General features: G+C 42.4%; 1 protein-coding gene across 1 annotated transcript; it reads right to left on the reverse strand.

The window, feature by feature from the left end:
* Positions 1–1,155: 1,155 nt before the first annotated feature.
* Positions 1,156–20,322, reverse strand: SLC25A33 (solute carrier family 25 member 33). Its single transcript, XM_063353894.1, has 7 exons — positions 20,186–20,322; positions 11,575–11,754; positions 7,818–7,895; positions 6,359–6,459; positions 4,043–4,109; positions 2,421–2,704; positions 1,156–1,741 (listed from the first exon to the last, which is right to left on the reverse strand). Exons 1-7 carry the CDS (start codon positions 20,233–20,235, stop codon positions 1,539–1,541), a joined length of 963 nt encoding a protein of 320 aa, XP_063209964.1. The 5' UTR covers positions 20,236–20,322; the 3' UTR covers positions 1,156–1,538.
* Positions 20,323–21,314: the final 992 nt, after the last annotated feature.

A 21,314-nucleotide genomic window follows, 5' to 3' on the forward strand; every position in this document is an offset into this window, starting at 1 on the left:
ACTGAAGCTAGGATCAAATGCTGTAGTGTTTGTCTCAGCTGTCAAAGCAAATGACACTAATGAATAAGAGAGCATAGCAAAGCAAAACACAAATCTACCCATTTGAGTTCTAAAATATTTTATCCTGCACTATCAGTAATTATTCTTATACAATATTTTAATCACAAGGTACTGCTGCAATACAAGTGGTAAAGAAACTACTAAAATTAAAAGAATATTCTAATATTTATGAAAGGACTAATCTCAAGTATGCAGGATATTTGATTTATAACTGAAAGGTAAGAACTGTATCACGACTGCTGTTAAAGAGCACCCCTTTGATACTGTGTCTTTGAAGGGGAAGGCAGGTATCGTATCTATATGAAATGTGAGAACTGTTCAACAGGCTGCACTAAGCTGGTTAATCCTTATTTTCCTTCAATAAGAAATCAAGTAACGGCATAAAGAAGCTCTTTACATAGGTTGTGGACCTTTTTTGGTGTTAACTCCAGAGACATGTTCATGAGATAACATAGTATCTCATTCCCATCGGAAGCACTGCTCTACAAGGACACAAATCAAGAGGGACAAATTTCTGAGTATCGCAAAGCAGAATCCAGAACTGCATTTATAGTCTATAGTGTTTGGGACCTATCTTATCCTCTCTTCTACTCTCCAGACCCCTAGCACTGAAGCATAAGGAAAACATAACACAAAAAAAACTCCAAAAAAAGGCTGAGGTTGGGATACACGACCAGGTTACCGCATCTCCTGGAATTTCCGCAGGGCAGCCAGGCCACAGTCAGACTGTCCTTATGCTCTGTCCTTCACAAAAGCAAAGTCTAAAAGCCAAGTCATGACAGATCTGTTTACACACATAAGCATGTATCCCAAATGCATAGGTGCATACAGTACTGTAAGTAAATTTTTACTAAAAGCCTCCCACTATAATATTCCTGCAATATTGCCAGTGTAAGTGGCTTTTCTAAGAGGTTCTGGTGTGCGTATTTCATACCATCAAAATGGAGAAACGTACTACAAGACTGTCCTACTTGGAACACTCCAGGATGTTCACACAGCAATGAATGATGCACCTTGAATAAACCAGAACTCTCAAAGTTATTTGGGCATTAGGCTATTACAGCGCTAAAATGTGAAACCACTCCAGTTGTAGTAAGACAATTTCAAATTTCCAAACAAGTACTTCTCCTGTTTTAATAGTTTTAATGAACATCAGTCCAAGAGATCACTTGATAGTATGAGGTACATTCCTTGACCACATATAGCTGTTCTTAAGGAAAAGGACAAACATAAATTAAATAGTGTAATTTAATTTAGTAGCAGTTTAATTATCATTAAGTTAAAAAAAGGTTATAATTAACTATTAACGTTAATGACTCAAGACCTTTCAGAAAGCATGAATCCAAAAGGAAATATCCAGCAGGTGGTCAAAGACTTGTAGTTTTTCCACCAGCACTGCCACCTGCATCAGTCTCTTAAAGGACTATTTGTTCAACGAAGAAATTGGTCTACAGTCTGTAACAGGAGTCTTGGCTCTGCTACTTTGCATGGTCTTCTAACAGATACACAATTAACTCATAGGTGGACAACACAATGGCTGTGTTTGGTATCTGCCGGATGAGTTGGGCAAAGAGTCCTCTATAGAAGGCGAGGTAGCCTTCTTCACGTGCTACCAGACGTGCTGTCTGAATGAAAGCCTTGTATTTAGTGCCTTCTTCTCGCAGCCGTGTCCGTATGACCTCTGCAGAAAAGAAAATCAGATCCCAAAGTTAACAAGACTTAAACTTTCTCATTGAGAAACATGCCATTACCAGGGAAGAGTATACAAAACCCAGGGACATGAAAACCTTCCTGTACCAATTGCCTGCCAGTACTTTCAGCCATGGAATCCTGTACACGTTGCCTTTCAGGCAGGAAGCAAAGTTAAAGATAAGTTCCCTATCACATGGAATAAATGGGTTACTTGCTCATTTGAGCTACTATAGAACTAAATGCTTCACTGATGCTCACATAATCAATATTGCTCTTTCTATCTAACCATGATAACATTCATGTCTACCCAAAAAGAGTAACACTGCTCAGCCCACAAGTGTTTCCCACCACTTGATCACAAAATCCCAGAGGCTGTGGGTACTCAGGTAGATGAGGCTACTGGCGAGAACAGAAGCATTAGGCATTCAATTTCTTTTTGGCATTTTTTTGAGTTGTTTTTAAAATAGGAAGTCCCAATCGCCAGCTATGTGTCTAACTGTGAATGGTGGGACCAGTACTGAAAGTGCCAATGCATACTGTACATGCCACAGTACCATGCATTTGGCCATTCAAACAATTATGGATTTTACAGCCCTAAGCCCCATCTTTCATCTTGGATTACAGGCAACAGCTGTTCTACTGCAATCATAAATAAAAAGTTAACGTACCATGTGGATAAGCAATACAAGAGGCACAGCCCTTGGAAACAGCAGCAGCAAACATCAGTCCAAAGAAGTTTGTGGAGTTCCTTTCGGTCCCATTAGGAGGAGAAGGGGGCAGTTGGACTTCCTTTAAGTGCTTTTTTAAACTTTCATAAATAGCAAAGCAGATAATGGTCTCAGAAATCCCAGCATAGGAAGCAGTCAGGCCCCTATAAAAGCCGCGGATACCTTCTGTCTGGTAAACATATCTAGCACACTGCAAAGCATTCATTGGTTTTGAACCTCTGACTCTAAAAAACAAACAGAACAGAGCATATAATGAGTCCAGAAAAAGAATTAATATTTAAAAAGACTCATGGCTTTCAATAGTTTTTATAACTACAGAAATGGTTCTCTGCTAAGTTTTACCCCAAAAATCTTCTAGGAAAGCTGCACAGAGCAGGACTATCATGCTAGGAGTGCAAACCTGGCTTTGCTAATTCACTAATACACGCTCATAATAATTCTTTCAGCTCAAGTTCTATCCAGTCTGTCACAGTTCACACCAATGCTTTAAGAGACAATAAGCACTGGAGAGACGCTGCTTTGTGTTAAACTAGTAATTCCATTTACAGCCATCTTCATCAGGCCAAGAGACAGAGGTCTGCTACATGAGAAATGATCCTTCATTTTAAGAGGCAGCGCTCAGTTCAAAGGTGCCACCCTATGAAGTGCTGGAATTAAGTCTTATAAATTATTTATAAGTTGTGGTGCCTTAAAGGATCCTTCTTATCTGACCTAACGTGTCCTTGCAGGAGAGAATTTCCATTCTAATCAGTCACATTGCTAGCAGAGTCCCTCATTGCTCTGATCTCCACCAGTGACTGTGGATCACTCAACTAAAAGATATTACTGTCAAATTCCCTCTCTGTCTTCAGGAGGTATGGTTAACAGTAATACAGTGCTGAAGGAACCAAAAGAACATTAAATCACTGCAACAGATTCTTATTGCCTCTAGAATGTTTTATGAAACTAAACTAATGTGGCTTCATTACAATTTAAACCCACCCCCCTTTCTGTTCACAGCTACTTAGCTGTGGCCGTACCCTTGGTCTGTTGCAGTAACACACACCTCTGTATGATCTAGGACCAGCACCAGTGATGTTGCCAAAGGGGCCACAAACTGCAAGCTCATGCTCAGCCTCCCACAAGAGCTCCTCTGACCTTCTCATAGCTTCTATTATTGTTGTACCAAAGCATCTCAGTCCTTAATATATTTATCCTCAACACCAACCCCTGAAGCACAGAAGATTCTGTAAGCAGGAACCTGAGAGAAAATTAATGCCATGCACAACTTTCCTTAAGATTTACAGTGAAACCAGAAACTGAACCGAACTCCGCACGCAAGGCAATTTCCACATCCTTCTCAACAGTAACTGTGCATCAATCTGAAGTAGGACACACAGAACCTTAACCTTTAGTTAGACCAGGCAGAAGTATGGTGGCTTGAAAGGTGGAACTGAGAGTCAGGGAAACAACTGGGCAAGATCTACTGAAGTACAAAGAGCCATGAGTCAAAACATGGAAGTTCGGTTTTCCAGAGGCTCCCTTAATCAGGGGCATCCAATCTCCCGCAATCAGTTACTTACTTCCGCTCTAGTTGCATTCTGGTTTTCACCATCCATATAGGATTCATCAGGGAATTTGTGATAAAGGCTGAAAAAGAGAAAAGAAAACCAAAAGTATATCTGAATCCAGGCCGGTGTATTGCCATGGCAAACATGAACTTCATACACCGTGCAGTGAGACAGTTCTTGTTACCAGCTCTATCGAGAGGTTTCAAAAGACAGGCGGTGCTCAGCATACAATCTCTCTCTTGCCTGAGAACCATCTCATGGTAAACTTCAGGAGGTGGCAACCAATGGCCTTGGAATTTCTTAAAGGATTCTTCCTTTTTGCACCTATTTTAATATGTACTTCATGTTCCTGAAGACTGCTGTAGACAAGACACCTTACTTACTGACTGGGCTTTAGAACAACAGATAAAAGGAAACCTGTGGGGAACACACACGTGTCTTTTGTTTTCCCCAAGGCTCTAGGTGGTGCCATTGAGCCATCTCATTAACAGAATCCACCCATAACTAGGGGGTTAGTTTGGGAAAGACTGTTTTTAATGATCACTCTGGTTACTAAAGCTTGAACTAGTGGAGCTTTTCTGCAGTATTTTCCTACAAACAAAAACCAAACTATTTTACCCATCCTGGTAGGAAAAATACAACATCCTAAAACAATTTGGCTAAAACAGTATCAAAAGTTTGCTGGTGTTTACTAATATTTTTTTCTTAAATTTGGAGACATTACCATAGCATTACGGTCAGAAAAAAGTTCATCCCAAGTTAGTAAACAACAATCTAGAAATATTTAAAAATGCTGAAAAGGAAAACAGTTCCTCTGTAGACAAGGCAAGTTAGGAGCTAGCAAATTCCTGGGATCAAACTGTGTGAGTCTGTCTTTAGCTTCCTCCAAAAGTTAAATTTTAAAATACTACCCATAACACTCAACAAGGGCAGAGACAAGGGCATCAGGTCATGCCATTATGCAGTGTTCTACAGCTGCAATATGTGGTATATAGTTTCGAGTGTTCTTATTGAAAAATCTTAATTAAAAAGACACCCAAACACGTGTCTATACCAGTTTCATCTGCTTCAGCAATTTTTTTAAGACCTCCCTCAACAATGAATGTGGGCAAATCATAGACATGTCAAGTCTGTTCGCACACAAGAGAAATAATACTACTATAACTCATTCACAAAGTTACTATTAGACCTATAGGAAGTGCTGAGGCAAAAGAGCATCACTGCATTATCTATTGGATATGCTGGCACAAATCTCTGCTAAGGCCAAAGCAAGTGGATTTCCAGCTCCACCAGCATGCCTTCAGTCAAACTGCCTTGTTACTTCAGGCAGTGTTCACATCCAGTAAGGCTCAGAAATTAGGAGCCGCAGGCTTGCACTGCACAAGCAGGCAACTGCCAGTTTGACCAACACACACAAACCATACACAGATGCATGTCTCCATTAGGCTGTTCTGCAAAGTCCTACATTCCTCTTCTCTACCTCCTGAAATACTTGAGAATTACTTTCTGAAAAGGTACTCAAGGTTTCCTATAACTAAATTACGTAACAAACATATTCAATACCTTTATTATAAACTCCTTGGATGACATCGACATTTGGCTTTTAAGCCAGATGCTACAGAAGAGCAGATTTGCTTTTTTAGTAATGCTACAAAATACCAACTTAAGCTCTTCAGAGAGTGTGTTCCTTAACAGTCTCCAAAGCAAGCTTGCTAAGTCCTTTTGTCTGTTTGTTTCTGAGAGAACAGGATGTTTCCAGCCTCACAGACTTTATTTTTAAATAGTCTCTGAACTTTGGCTCATTAGGAGTGCCTTTGAACAACAGTATTGTCTCATGAACTCAGCCACCTCTCCTGAACTCACCCTTTTGTGGAGATCATGGCTGGATATATTTCTTAAAAAGAATACCTTTCTATACCTTGCAATAGGTTCTAATGTTTTCTGGCATACACAGCCTCAACCTAAGTGTACATTTTCAGAATGCACCACATACTGGCCTCTGTATTCATTCAATTACCCAGAGCTGTCAGCCAAGACTGGTCTATTAGCCTAGGTCCTGTACAGACACACTGAAATCCAGTCCCCACGTCCTGTACAGACACGCTGAAAGTCCAGTCCCCACCTCATGATTCATTCTACTTGTTTCCTAACTACTGAGAGGGAAAGAAGAAGTCTTGTAGCACGAACAGGTTGGAATAAATGCTTTAAAAATAAAGGTGCACCTCAGAGCCACGCAGATACCAATGCATGTATTGCCTGCTATTGGTGAGGGACTGGACACTGGGGTATTGCTGCAGACCATACGGAAGATGAATTACAAATACATACCGGCAGAACCTGCAGAACAAATGTGCACAATGTTGCTGTTGGGCACAAAAATGCCATTAAATCGCTCTTTGGCTTTTGAGTAGCATGCAAAATAGACAGCTCTGTGGGGAAAAAAAAAAAAAAAGAGAGAGAGAAGAAACGCAATGTAGTATACACAACATGAAATTAGACACATTACTATTCCCCCCCCCAAAAAAACCCTTTCTCTCCAAGGAGGCCTCCACATGACTGCTTCCATTTACAAGGACACAGGGTTGGGGTGGTTATCTTTTGTTCTCCTTACACTACAGTGCCACTATCTGAATTGACACCCTCAAGGGTAGAAATATTTTACTTCCAGACCAACTCTGAGATAGGAGTCAACATGGTCTTGCAGACAAAGCAAGTTAGATTGAGTATCTCCACCAGCTTGGGATTGTCACTTTCCCCCCTTAGAGCCTATGTTTTCCATAAACTTGTTCAGCACCATAAGTACATTAGAAGCTCAGATGATCTGCAGCAGTCAATACGATGAGAAAGAAGCTGTACGAACCAAATGCGTTCAGATCACAGCTCCTTGAAGTGAACTGCTAGGAAGAATTGGTGGCTACAATTAAGATAGCATAAGCGAGTTGCATGAAAGAGCAGGTGGTCCTGGATTCAGATCCCTGCTGCAAAAATTACCCCTACAGAAACAGGATTCCCCACTTCCAGAGGGAACATCCTACCTACTAGGCAAGCAGCCAGAGAGGGAGTACACTGCTTTTCATGTTCCTTTTTTTCAGGCAGAGAACATCTGCCAATTTTCTGATTGCTAACAAGTTTTAACATTTGCTAGGCACAAAGATCTTCAACCCTGCCAAAAATGGGACAGTCACAGGTACACGTGGAAACCATTTAGGTGCCTATAAGACTTCCAAATACAAACAAACTTTGTAGCTACTTTTATTGTTGCTGTTTAAAAAAAAAAAAAAGGGGTGGGGTGGGACACCCACTCACCCACCTCTTCAGGGTTATGTGGCAGCAATGCAAGTCTTTCCCCCTCAGGTGTGGTTTTTCATTTCAGAAGAATTTAGGCAATCAAAGACCAGACTCCTCTCCCCTGGCGTCTAGCTCCAACTCAGTATTTGGCAAACACAGTTATGCATTCACAGGGAAGTAGCAGATCATATCAGAAAAATGCAAATATTAATCCTATAGATTTTTCTGCACTACTTTTCTCTTCTTTGTCAAGCATATGGTAAGAGGCTCTTGCAATGACTTGGAATTTAAGTGCCTTATTTAATCTGCACCTTCCAGTGTAAAGTGTAAAGCAGATTTTCAGAATTATTCCTTGGTATGTATACTATGCAGTATACATGCACAAATCTTAGTTTCCAAATAGGATAACTTCATGACCTATTCTTTTGAATCACAAATGCACTGCAACATTTGGGTTGTTGCCTTAAACGTGTCTTTTAGCAATAGTTTAACTATTTACCTTGATGGTGCAACTCCAACCAAGTTTGGACCCAGCCCTCGGAAGAGTGACCTTGGTCCTTCTTTTTCCAGAATTGACCTTAAAATAAAAACAAACAGGAAAAAAAAAGGATAGTATTTGGGTTAAAAGTTATGCTTCTTGTTCCGTCAGACAATCAGTCAAAAGAACTGTACAAAAGCAATAAGTATGATTTCTGAAGATATTAGCTTTTAAGCTGCATAATATAGTTGAAAATTAGCAGAATTACACACTACTGAATAAAAACCACTATACCATAAAACTTCAGTATACTACAAGCAAATGTGTGTCACATGGCACAAGGTTATAATTTCCATTCTTTGAGAGCTGTCAGGAATTGAATTAAAGTTTCATGGAGAATCCAACGATAGTTGACTCTGATGAACAGAGAGTATTTTTGGCATCCTCTTATCTAAGCAATTCAGGAGTTTGCTTCCTGTATAGAGACAAGAAGAACAGAAATCCTTTCCCCTTTCACAATTACCTAGTTACGTGTTTCTTCCCCAGAGTGAAAGCTGAATGTGGCAACCATACTACAAGCTATGCCTCCCCAGGTAGTTCAGGGATATCTGGTTTTGAGGGCATTGAGAAGAGTTCACATCATCTTTCCCAAATAAACTCCAACTACAGAGGTACTGCTGTGAATCACTGTCAGGACTGGACTTCATGAGCAGGTCTAAAGCAGGAAGATCACAAAATGATGCTTTGTTGCAGTTCTGCAATTGCTACCGCCCAGGTTTCCAAAGCCATTTCCACCCATCTTCCCTCACACCGTAGAAGGCACGCTGGGCTAGGACTTCTCTGAAGATCAGCTGTTTGGACAGCTTCCCCAGCAGCTGCCAAGTTCTGAAGCACCTCATTAAAAAAGACTTGTCTTACAAATTCCTTGCACCACTAACAGCAGACATATTTGCACGGACTAAAACAACAGCCAAACACTAGTAAACAGCCAAGTATTTACCACTGAAAGCCAGGCAGGGTCCAGTAATCACTGTGATTTCAGTGCACAGTCTGCTAGACAGCAGCCCTCTTAACTGAACTCACCATGTGAAAACCATGCAAGAACATCCAGGTAACACCAGGCTCCATGGGTAGTTCACAAGCACCTGTTGGAACTGCCAATTTTCAGAATTTGCTTTCTAGGTCATTAGCACTGCTGAGAATGTTCCGCCCAGATTCCAAAACCAAACTCATTAGACAGAAGATGTTACAGGAGCTTCTGAAACACTTTTTCTGCAGCAGAGTTAAACTTTTTGTGTAAACTCCAGGGCTGAGTGTCTCCAAGGAGACAGATCCACCAACTACTTGTTCTTTGTCACTTAACAGTCACGACTGCAGATTCCAGCTGGGGTGACTCATCAGAATCTTAAATGGATTAGACAAAAACAGCATGTCCTTCTGGAGCACTTTCTATTCAGCTGCAGGCTTAACCTGCCCTCCCGAGTACCTACTTACTTTCTATTTACAGCAGTTAAGGGGCTTTCACGCTCAACACCTTTAAATCTTACAGAGCAAGTTTATATGTAGGACTCTAATGGCTGCTTCTTTAGCCATACAATTTTCCCAAACCAGAGAGCCCAAGTCATATGCAGTTTGGCAATGCATGACCACCACTGAGAAAGGGATGGAAGAGTAAAAGCAAGAGACCTAACTTCTCTTCTTTCTTCAGACATTTGTATTTTATCAGAAAGATCATAATCAATAGCATTATCTGTTCTTCATAGATGCTGCCTGCAAGGGAATAGCAGCATAAATATTCTGCTCTCCCTTCTCAATCCTCTGAAGTAAGCAGGTTCAAAACTCGGTAATACATGCAGCTGAGCAATTCCTGAAGTGAAATAAAATCAAAATCATAGTTATCAAATTTAATGAGCTTAATAAATATATTAAAAGGTTGACCCAATTTTAAACCATCTCTCCCTAAAAGAAAAAAAAAAAGACAACCCCAGAAAAAGATGGGCCAAGAGGATGAATTCAGAAACTTGTGCCTTGAAGTTTTCACTTCCTTTAGCTACAGCTGCCTGAAGTCCCATGCTGCAAGGCGAAAAGACAGCAAGGGAAAGAAGATGAAAATCAAAGGCAACTGGCACTACCTTACATTTTTCAGTCACGACTTGCTCTAGACTCACCTCTGAATAGACAAAGAAATGCCTGGCAGGGGAAAGCAGCACTGTTTACAGCACAGAAACTCCTGTCCCAGAATGACTCTAGCCAGACAGCTCTGCAGAGAATCAGAATTAGCACTGTACTGTTACATAAACCAGCATCTCCCCGCCGCCTGCCGAGCACAGAACCATTCAGCGTGCTTTCCTCGCCACTCTTTTCTTTGGCATTCCTGACACCTGATCTAAACAGGAGCTCTCTGCATCGCCCTGGGGTGCCCAATGATCCAAATAAACTCAAGCCATTTGCATGAGATCTGAACCATAAGTTTATGCTGCTTTAATATGATATCCAGTAGAAGAGATTTGGACTTTAGAGTTGCTGGTAAAACTATTCAGCACTTGCGAGCTAGATGATTCCACAATTACTCCTCTTTATGAATACACATTTGAAAAGGGAACAGCTGGAGCATCACCTGCTGCAGTCTGAACCACACGGAAGGCTTTTAACAGAGATTGTAAGTAACACAGGTGTAGACAGGATTGATGCATAATAATAATTGGCAAAGACAACATCTAAGAGCAAACAGAGGAGAGCTCATTAAGTCAGCTACAGCTGAGGAGAAGATAAAAGCTTCCAAGACCCCAATTAGACATTATATTTCAGTGAGACTGCTTTTGCAAAAAGTGCTTTTCCCCCACTCCCATAAATTTCAGTTATAGGTCATCCACACAAGAGTGCAGACACGCATAACTTAAAATATATGGGAACGCAGAATTCTGGAGGTCATCTCGTTCAAACTCATGCTCAAAGCAGGGCCAGCTTCAAAGACAGATCAGGGGCTGACATGCATCACTAAGTGCAGAGAATCAGAAATCTTGTTACAATGCTGGTCCACTAAGGTGAGAGAAAGGCTACAGGCTCTCACTGTTATACGACACTCCAAAGAGAAGAGTGCTTCAAGAGAGGAATTAAAAATTCCCTCCATCAAGCATGTAAATAGCATGGGAAGCAACAGCAACAAATATCTCTACTAGCTACTCAAAGCAAACTGGGAATGGCTCCAAGAAGAAGACAGCATATATGGCTTATTCAGTAGTTCAATCATTTGCCAGGAACTGGCCCCAGCTAGTAAGGATTACCTGTTCCAACACTCAAAGGAGACAGTAAACATGATTATTCCCAATAAGAGACAAAGATGACACTTCTTAGTGTTGAGAAAAAGCCCTTTCATCTGGAGTATTTTTGTGATAGTTCCCACAAGCTAAGGCACATTAAGAGTTTACAGTACGTCCTGTGTATGGATCCCTACGAAGTCGTAACTACCAAAAAGCCTAAATGTGAAGAGACAATTTTAAAAATAACACTTCCAGACACTTAAATCACTTTGGAAAGTTTCTAAGTGGTGGAAACAAATTTCTCTGGAAGTTCAAAGGAATGCTCAGGAATCCTGAATACTTAATGTGTTTTTAAAAGAATAATTTATCTTGCTACTGCTGAAGGCAGAAGCCCAACTGACATGAACCCTTCCAGGGCAAGTCTGGAGCAAAATCTGCATTCCATGTTTACACAGAGGAATTGAAACTCAGATCACTGGTGTCAAGCAGTACTGAATGACAGGAGGAGCAGTACTCACTTGAGAACACTGAAGAGCCCAGGTGATACAGATGTTGGCCTGACCATTCCTTCACCACTGATGGTCCCCAGCTGGACTTGTGGGTAGTAGACAGCCCGGAAGGCTAGCTTTGAAGACTGGAGCCTAGTCTTTATTACCTCTAAGGGACACGTAAAGATGGCACCAACTGTTCCTCCGCATCTGTAAAATACAATTTAAACAGAAGACACAGTCAGGAAAAAGTAGCTGCACAGATGTGCCAAATCACAGCATGGCCTATAAATAAACTCTGAAGACTTGTCTCCAGTTGCTCCACATCGTGGACAAGTTCTTAGAAAGCAGGGCAGCCTTGGCATTAGGCAAAAGAGACTGTTCCCAAGCCCTGGGGAGGGAAGGTTGAGGAACTCTTACAATGATCATGTGTAGTGATGAGACCAGTAAACACAAAGATGATACCCAGCACTAACAAAAAATCCCTGACTAACCATCTGCTTGTCCCATGTTCTGCCAGGACTTGGAATTCTGCCTGTAAAAACTTCAGAGCCATCCATGTTTCAGAGGTTGTTGTCCTAAAACAGACATACCCTTGGATGGATTTTTCTTATGGGAAGCAGGAAGCTGGCAGATGAGAACAAACCACTGGGGATTAGGACACTACAGACTGAAAACACAGGAATATCGTTCTTTGTCATTTCAGTACTTATGATTAAAACAGCTGTCTACAGAAGTAGGAAATATCAAAACTACACTAAATTAGGCCCTCTTAAAAACAATGGATATCAACTACTTTTTTTGGAGGTGGAGGGAAGGAAGCTGCAAGGATGAGAGGGAGGGTGGGAAAACAGAGTAACAAGACAAAAAGGCTACTAAAGAACAGAATTCCCATACTCTGATAACAGAAGGACAAAAATAAAATACTGCGCAACCACACATATATGTGTGTGCATATATACATACACATATAGACACACGCATATATATAAATATACATACATAAAGAAGAAATAAGCGATCCTATAATAGGCATATACTCATCTTAATGTAAGCAGACTGAGCCTCAGAAAAGGCACACCAGGCCAAGCATATAAGGTGTACGAGTCCTAACTTTCATTTTAATCAGTGATCTGGAAAGTGACTGGTCAAACCATTTCTCTCTCTACTGCTGTTCGTCTTTGGTAATTGAATGTCCCTTCTGTCAAACTCCACAATTAAACATAATGTTGATGTTGGCTAAAAGGCATTATGTCTAAATTTTATTAATGAAAGACATTGGGACTTAGGATTTACTACAACTGAACCTATTGACTAGGAAATACACAGATGCATCCAACAGAAGAAACTGTGTTTTCACTGAGACTAGCAATATGATTTAACAGCATGCTTCAATGAGTTTCTCCTTTAAGTTCTTGCTTCTTCTTCTTGCCAGCTGAAAGGGTAAAAACCTAAATTAGGGACAATCCACACATCCGAAGTGACAGATGCTAAAAGAAAGAGCTTTGCCTTTAAACCACTTATGCTTTGACTGTTGAATAAAGTCACAGAGTTGTTCATGGAACTAGGTACACAGCAACTGAAGTTGTGTTATTTGGCTCAAAAACAGTGTTCACAGAGACCTTATCAGGCCCCTGATTATTTTGTGTACTGAACAAGGGCTTGGACACAAGCCTTCTGTTGTGTCAATACTGCTCTGGAGGACATCGCTTCAGTTTATCCTTTCTCTGTTTTGTCAGATGCATCTCACATTGCTCACATTTCTCTGAAATTAAATCTTTGGGGAAAAAGAGAGGTCGGGAACAGCTTCTCCAGCAAAACCTTTCCTGTCCCACAGCTCATACAATTCGGAGCTGGAAGTGTTTTGAGGATCCCTCTTGCAGATCCCCATTGCCACCTTTCCTACTATTTATATCCAATACAGACACAAGTATGTATAATTAACACCTGACTAATCAACATACTCAAAAGAAATTGTAAGTCTGTAGGAACTCGATGAAGAGAATTTGATTGCCTTAATGCCCAACTCATTTATCTATCAACGCTCCGCTACTGCGGACTCCTTCTTCAGCTCTCTTGTATTTCACATTTATGAACATTAAAACAATACTTTCACAGTAACAATTCATAAATTCAGAACACTGAAACTCCATTTGCTGTTTCTGAACTACCAGCTGCTCAGTCTAGAGTGACATCTTGCCATACAATTTTTAGCCTCTCTGGCATATTCCCTCCTGCATCAGCTGTCTTCTTGCCTTCCTAGCCCACTCCTTGCCTTTCATCCTTTTAGTTTGATAATCCAGTTAATTTATTCAGCCTTTAGTATTTAAGTACTTCTGGTAATGCATATGTAAATCCTCTGATATTCAACACAATGAGTTAATATCTGCATCATCAGTTTTAACAGCTCAGAGTTTATGCTGTCAGTGTGACATTTAAGAAAAAAACATTATCTAACAGAGCAATTCTCGGAATGTCAACGGGGTGCATACATTATGTCCCAAATATAAATACACAGCAGATAGTTCAATTAAGGACTTTGATGTATTGGGCAGCTTTTTCAGATGAGCTGATTTTCCTCCACGTGGGAATTATATGCATCATACAATGGTGTTGCTCTATTCCCTGGAAACATCATTGAAAAATAACACGCTGTGCATAAAAGAAACACTTTGTATTCCTAGGGTGTTCCAAATGCCTACATCTGGGAAGAAAGGAAAAACAACCAGCCTTCCTCAGCTACATAAACAGCCATGAACCCTGAAAGAGTCAGATTATGGATACAGAGCCAGATAAATTTCATTTGTGAAAATCTTCTCCTGCAACCAAGGCAAAACAGTCTTCATACTGGTTTGAGTTGGGGGGGGTGATATATCAGTGCAGAACTACAGTTCCAGAAGTGTTAAGCAGTGCTTACTGCATTAGCCTCTTGCAAAAATCCCAAAACAATATCTAAATCTGTGCTTGGCCAAAAGATAGAAACCTCCCCGGAAATAAAACACTATGGTAGGGGATCTTCAAGAGGTCCCATGGCAAGCACATAATTATGGAACAAGAGGTTCCCAGCTATGCTCTGCATGTATCACAGATACAAAACCTCTTCAAAGTGAGACAACCAACAATTCATCAGCTTTGGCCTGTCACTTCCTGCCAGAAAAACAGTATTTGCACTTCAGGCTTTGAACGCCTCCTCTAGTTACATGATGGGCCAGGCATATATTACCACTTGAGCAGTAAAATACAATTCTCTGCTTTGTAATGTCCAAACAAAGGAACTAAGGAAACTCTTGGTTTGAGAACATTAAACATACTTTGTGTTTATGGAGATATATAATGTACTATACATTAGGAGCTGCAGAAAAAAATTTTACTTCCATAAAAAGAAAACACTGTTTAAAAAAGCATGCCAAGGATTTAAATCTCAAAAACCGGTTCCAATTTTTCTCTTGCTGACAGGTTTCTATCTTTACAAAGTCCACCCCCGATACACCAATGACTCGCATTTCAAAGAAACTCTCAGCGCCCACTAGCACAATTGATACAGATGCCAAGAATCTTAATTAAGAGTAGGGCTTACTTCATCTGTCTTAGATTTAATCAATAAGCAATATTCTTAATACCGCTAACAACACAATGGTGAATGTTAGACCAAGTTCTGCAAAACAAAAACAAACCAAAAAAATCATCCAAACCTTTCATGATCTTTCAGCAGAGTATCACTGGTTTTATCAAGATCATGAGCAAAGATGATGAGACGCTCGGTTAGAGGAATCATAACTTACAACCCAGCCTTACACATTTTGCTATGTGAGCATTTGAAATTACCTCTTCCTCCTCAAAGGACAGCAACTACTCTCAACATTTAACAGTGAATTTTTGACAGACAGGAATCAAGTGAAACACTTACATAAGAAGTATTAGTGCAAATAGTCTGGCAACTATACTCAACAGGCTACTCTAAGAACCAGGTTGACAAGTACACGTCAATTCATGCTTCATGGATAGCACCACATATGGCTTTAAATGTCAAAATACACCTTGGGAAATCATTTGGTATTACTGACTGGACCCCTCTGATGGATTCAGAAGCCTGCAGAGCTCCCTGAACACAGCTGCAAGACTGAATTCAGCGGGACAGCTAGGGATACAGCTAAACCATGGCACTAACAGTGCGGAGTACTATCTGCTTTCCCGGTTGCTGACATAGGATCATGCCCATGAAGGCAAATAAGGAAATCCCACAGTGAGCAGTATATTCACAGCAAGTGTGGTAAGTTTTAAATGAGATGGTATTTGCAATAGGAATTTCATTGTTTTCCTAAAATGTGCCGTATGCTCTAGCCTGACACGCGTGGCATAAACAGCAACGCAGGTTGTAGCTTTGATATTTCACTACTGCATCATCAAGACTGTAAACAAAACAAGCTGCTGCATTCTCAGATGCCATAGGAAATTGAGTCTCAAACAATACAGACTGTTCCTAATGCATTAATTTTGAGTTATTAAGCATTCAACAAATTTCCAGCTAATAATGTTATCATCGGGTATAGATATTCCTGTAAGCACTTACTACATTCCTTGAGCTAATATACTGTTAGTGAATTACATAGTGCACATGAGAACCTAACCTAGGCAGCAGTCTGAACAGTCAATCTCAGCATCAACTCTAGCTGCCCTGGACCACGCACAGTATAGCGGACACATACACTTAGGTGAGGTGCATCAAACACCTCTCGGCCACAACCAAATCAATCAACCTATGCCCATGGAGACAGATGTCACTATGCCTTCTGTTCAAAGCAGCTTCATGTCACCAACCTTCCTAAAGTATGCTTCCAACTCTTTTACAGGTGGCTTAAGCAAGCTTTGGTACCTAGGATTCCTTTTCAGAGCCACATGAGCAAGGAAGTAATGGACTTAGGCCTCAATAGCAAGAGAGAAAAATGTCACAAACGTGGTTTTACTCAAACAAACAGTCCCCGCAGTTCGAACCAAACTACTAAAGAACACACAGTACCTATAAGAAATCAAGATAAAAAGGTTGTTGCCAGTTTTTGCTCTTTGCCAGTTCTATGCAGGGCACTGCACCTCTAAATACCACTTCTTAGGAAATCCCTGTAGTAAACAGTACTAGTCCAGCTGGAAAGACAACATGAAGTAACCTCTGCTGCAGCCTAGTCCAGTTTTTCCCAAACAAAAACAAGCAACAACTGCACTGACTTCTGCAGGGAAGCAGGAACCCAGACTTGTAAACACGCTTACATCTGTTGTGCAACTCAGGCATCATTCTCTTTGCTGCTTCTGAAATCTTCCCTGCCCTCAGAGTCATCTTCCCACCAAAATGCCAAGACCCTTTGGCTTGCTGTTATTAGTGTAAGCCTTAAAAGGAACTAACAGAAACAAAAGGAAGTCAGTGAGTCTGCTTATAATAAGTTGGCTAATAGGAAGCCGTTTCTTTCAACAACTTGGGAACAGTTTCTAATCATAGAATGGTTACATTTGGAAGGGACCTTAAAGACCACCCAGTGCCACCCCCTGCCCTGGGCAGGGACACCTCCCACCAGCCCAGGTTGCTCCAAGCCCCGGCCAACCTGGCCTTGAACCCCTCCAGGGATGGGGCAGCCACAGCTTCTCTGGGCAACCTGGGCCAGGGGCTCACCGCCCTCACAGCAAACAATTTCTTCCTAATATCCAACCTAAATCTACCCTCTTGCAGTTTAAAACCATCACACCTCATCCTATCACCCCACTGCCCCATAAAGAGTCCCTCTCCACCTTTTCTGTAGGCCCCCTTTAAGTACTGGAAGGGGCTATAAGGTCTCCCCAAAGACCTTATTCAAGTGTGTTTCATCACTCCTAGCCTCTGAAGTATTAAACACTTCTCTTCTGGCCATTAAGATTACCCGAGGCTGGCCTGCCTTCCTTGTGCACACATAAGGATCCTGTATTACATCTTCTTAAGCAGACACTGCACCCCATCCTCACCTTCACAGGAAGCTATCACAATACCAATAATGTCTCTATCAAAATTATTTCAAGTGCACGGGTTGCTCGTGCTTTATCTGAAAAAAAACCTTTATAATTGAACAAAGGTTAGCATCTTACACAACTTATAAAGTATTCTAAACTTCCAACACTTTCTTCTGCTGGAGGGGTAATTTGACCCAACATCCTGGTTCTGCAAACAGCTTTATGTCATAATACAACCCATTTCTTATAATAGGTTTCACTGAAAAGAAGTGCAAAGGTAAAGATATTTAAAGGACTGAGGAAGGACCTGAACGGAGACTATTACTCAAGCACTAACACACTAACAATTTATTCCAAAATTCCTTTGGTGATGTAAAAGATGTAGCAAAATATTATCACAGCTGAGCTCCTTTAATCAGATTTTATTGAGCTGGCTACCTTTACCACTACTAAGAACTGCAATGCGTAATGCAGACATGGCACAGCGCCTCATATCTAATGTGATTTGTGTTTCTGGATGGTCCAGCACCCCTCCAAACACATCATGTATTTCCTACTACAGTTCTTATGTGTAGAGAAAGGTGTTCTAACAACTTGGGCAATGTTCAATTTCTTGTTCTATCCAGTGAGCCGTAAGAAGTCTGCATCTCTCTCTTGAAAAGAAGAGATAATAGCATTAGTAGATATGTACGCATTCAGGATATGGAAGTTCAGGGCCTTGGACAGGGAACCGCTCTGAAATAAACTGGATGGTGGCGGCCGTGTAGTGGACCAAACACTTTACCATTGGCTGGTGCACAAGAAGACTAAATTTGCTGTCTCATTTTCCTTTCTGTAACACCATAGCAAGATAAATGATGGTACACTCTTATACGTCTCTGTAAATAACAGGATATGCTGAATAAGAATCATGTCCAGCAATGAATATTTAAAGGCCTGTAGACCCTAAAAGACCATCTCTTTCCTCCCTGCTGTATTTTCATTGCTGCTTTAGAAATAGATAAATCTTATGATGTCAGAGCAGTGAGGGGGATATTCCCTGCTGCGTTTCCATTCTTCCCTCCCATGCTCTCTCACGAACAGATTGGACCCGGTGCCTTACTAGGCCTGCTGTAGAAAATGGCTGTTTACTAGGAACCTTAGAGAGGGTAAAGGGTATGTTAAATGAGTAAGGAAGATGCTGATCACCCAGTATACTAGACTAAAACACCAATGAGGTTAAAATGCCTATTTATTTATAGTCTGATGAGCTATGTGAGGACACCTAGAGTTCTGGATAGGCATTGTTACTATCCAAACCAGTTGCATATGTGCATTCAGGTCCAGTTTCTGTCACGGGCTCCAGGTATTGCTCTAATGCAAGTGTGGGAGGCAGGGGAAGGACAGGACTCAAAGAACACATACTATCCAAGTCAGCAGAAGGGCGGCAGTGTCTCTGAAAAAAAACTTAGCTTTGCTGGGTTTAATATTATCTTAAATGAACTTACTGCTCCAGGGACGTGTCAGAGGAGACTGAAGTCTCCTACTTAGCAACAGAAGAAACAATGGTCTACTATTAAACAGAATTAAACTAACAATAGATTTCATGTTGGCTTCCTAACTATTGTCAGCTGACAAGCACTACAGAATATTCTACTACTTATTAAGCCATTAAAAAAAGATTAAAACAAAAGATGATTTCTGATAAGGACAGAAGTGCATACAACAGCACTAACTATCTGCATAGCAGGTTATTCTTTAAAATTTATTTTTAAGTTCCACCATAAAACAATCTTACTGGACTCCTATTACAATTACTGTAATAAGTTAATTAACAATGCTTTTTAGGAGGGTTTTTGGATTCCGGGTTGAGGTGGGTGGGGTCGTTACTTTAAGATTTTAACACAACAAAAACAAGAGGTTTACAACTCCCTGCAAGAACTTAAAAGAAGTGGCCTGGCATGCTGTGTCACTTGGAAGTATCACGACCTTCTCTAACTCTCTTTCCCCCCCCATCTCTTTTTGCAGTACTTGCTTTTCAGTATAATTATATGCATCAGGCAGTTACACAGCCCCCGCTATTAACTGTCACCTATGCAGAGCTTATTGAAGTGTTGTACAGGTATGTTCCTTTACAAAAATCAAGCTATTCCATCAAAAAGCATAAAGCCTGCTGCCTGGACATTGCCTTTTGGATGACATCCCTCAGTCCCTGCTTGATTCAGGGCAGGATTTAGAGTAAAGCATTTAATTTAACCGAGCTGGGTGCTGCAGCTATGTAATATTTTGAATTATATATAGCTAAATGTCACAGCAGCCCAACTAACTCTGCCCAGCGCTGACCTCAAGCTGTACCGTGATCCTTTCTTAGCTTTTCTGCCTGGCTGTTAGGCATCCTGCCTAAGGATGTAATTGCTAATTCTGGGCCTCCTTCACAGAGACAGCGAGGAGAAGAACGTTGCCAGGCTGCTCAAAGGGCGGCAGGCAGCGTCGTGAGGGCGAGGGTGGAAGGGCCGCGCTCGTCGCCCACTGCCCGTTCCCCCGTTGCAGGCCGGGGGAGGGCAGGCCGCAGACCCCCGCCGCCCCTCAGCCGCGGCCGGGCGGGAATCCCCCTCAGCGGGGCCCGCCCCGCCGGGCCCTCGCCCCGCGCCACCCGGCCCAGCTCCTCCGCCGCGGCGGAGGCCGCACTCACCCCCCGGCGAAGAGGTGCAGCAGCGTGTTCTCCTGCGGGCCGCCCGCCATCCTGCCGCTGCTGCCGCCGCCGGCTCCGCCAGCCGCAGGCGGAGGCCGGGCCCCGGCGCGCACGTGACGCCGGCGGGCGGCGCGGGCTGCGTCACACGGCCGCGCGTGACGTCACGGCGGACAGCCCCGCCCCCGGCCGTGTCGCGCCGGGGCGCGCTATGGAGGCTCGTGGGGGAGAGGAGCGGAGGGTGAAAGCGAGGAGAAACTCGTGGGTTGGGATAAAAGACAGTTTAACGGGTAGAGGCAAAGCTGCACGTGAGGGCAAAGCAAACCAAGGAGTTCGTTCCCTGCTCCCCCTGGGCAGGCGGGTGCTCAGCCATCCCCAGGAAACCAGAGCTCCATCGCTGTAACGGTGCCTCGGGGAGACAAACGCCATCACTCCGAGTGTGTCCCCCCTTCCTTCTTCTCCCCCAGCTCTATACGCTGAGCGTAACGTCCCAGGGCATGGAGTATCCCTTTGGCCAGTTGGGGTGACCAAAAGCTGTGTCCCCTCCCAGCTCCCTGTGCCCCCCAGCCCATCGCTGGGGGGGTGGCGTGAGGCGCAGAACAGCCCTTGAGAACTCAGCAACCACCACCGCCACCAGCACGCTGACACACTTCCCATCCCAAACCCAAACACAGCACCTGCTGCCAGCACCAAAGTCAACCCCGTCCCAGCTGAAACCACAACAGGAGCCAATGCCAGAGCTCAGGTTTGCTTTGGGCCCGCGTTTTTAGGTGTAAACTTGGCCTCAGGTTGGATGTAAGGTAAGCTGGCACAGAGAGAAGGAAGCGCAGGCTGGGTCCTTGGTGATGTGAGCCACAGGCATGCACGGCTCCATCGCTGGAAATCCTGTCAGCTGTGGCAGCGACATCTCCCTGGCCTTTCACCATGTGTTCTTGAACCATGCACTGCAAGGACAGATGGGGTAGGCAGCTTATTTAAGCTGAGATGCTGCAAGCAGAGCATAGATGTGCCAAACGGGCCAATGACGTGGACATGCGGAAACATAAAAATCATGCTGTGCTGTAGCCTGTGCTCTGGCACGTCCGAATGGTGGCATCCAGTGAGCAGTACAGAAATAGTCTTTCTCCCCCCC

This window comes from Chroicocephalus ridibundus, chromosome 16 (assembly GCF_963924245.1).
Source record: "Chroicocephalus ridibundus chromosome 16, bChrRid1.1, whole genome shotgun sequence".
Taxonomy (NCBI): domain Eukaryota; kingdom Metazoa; phylum Chordata; class Aves; order Charadriiformes; family Laridae; genus Chroicocephalus; species Chroicocephalus ridibundus.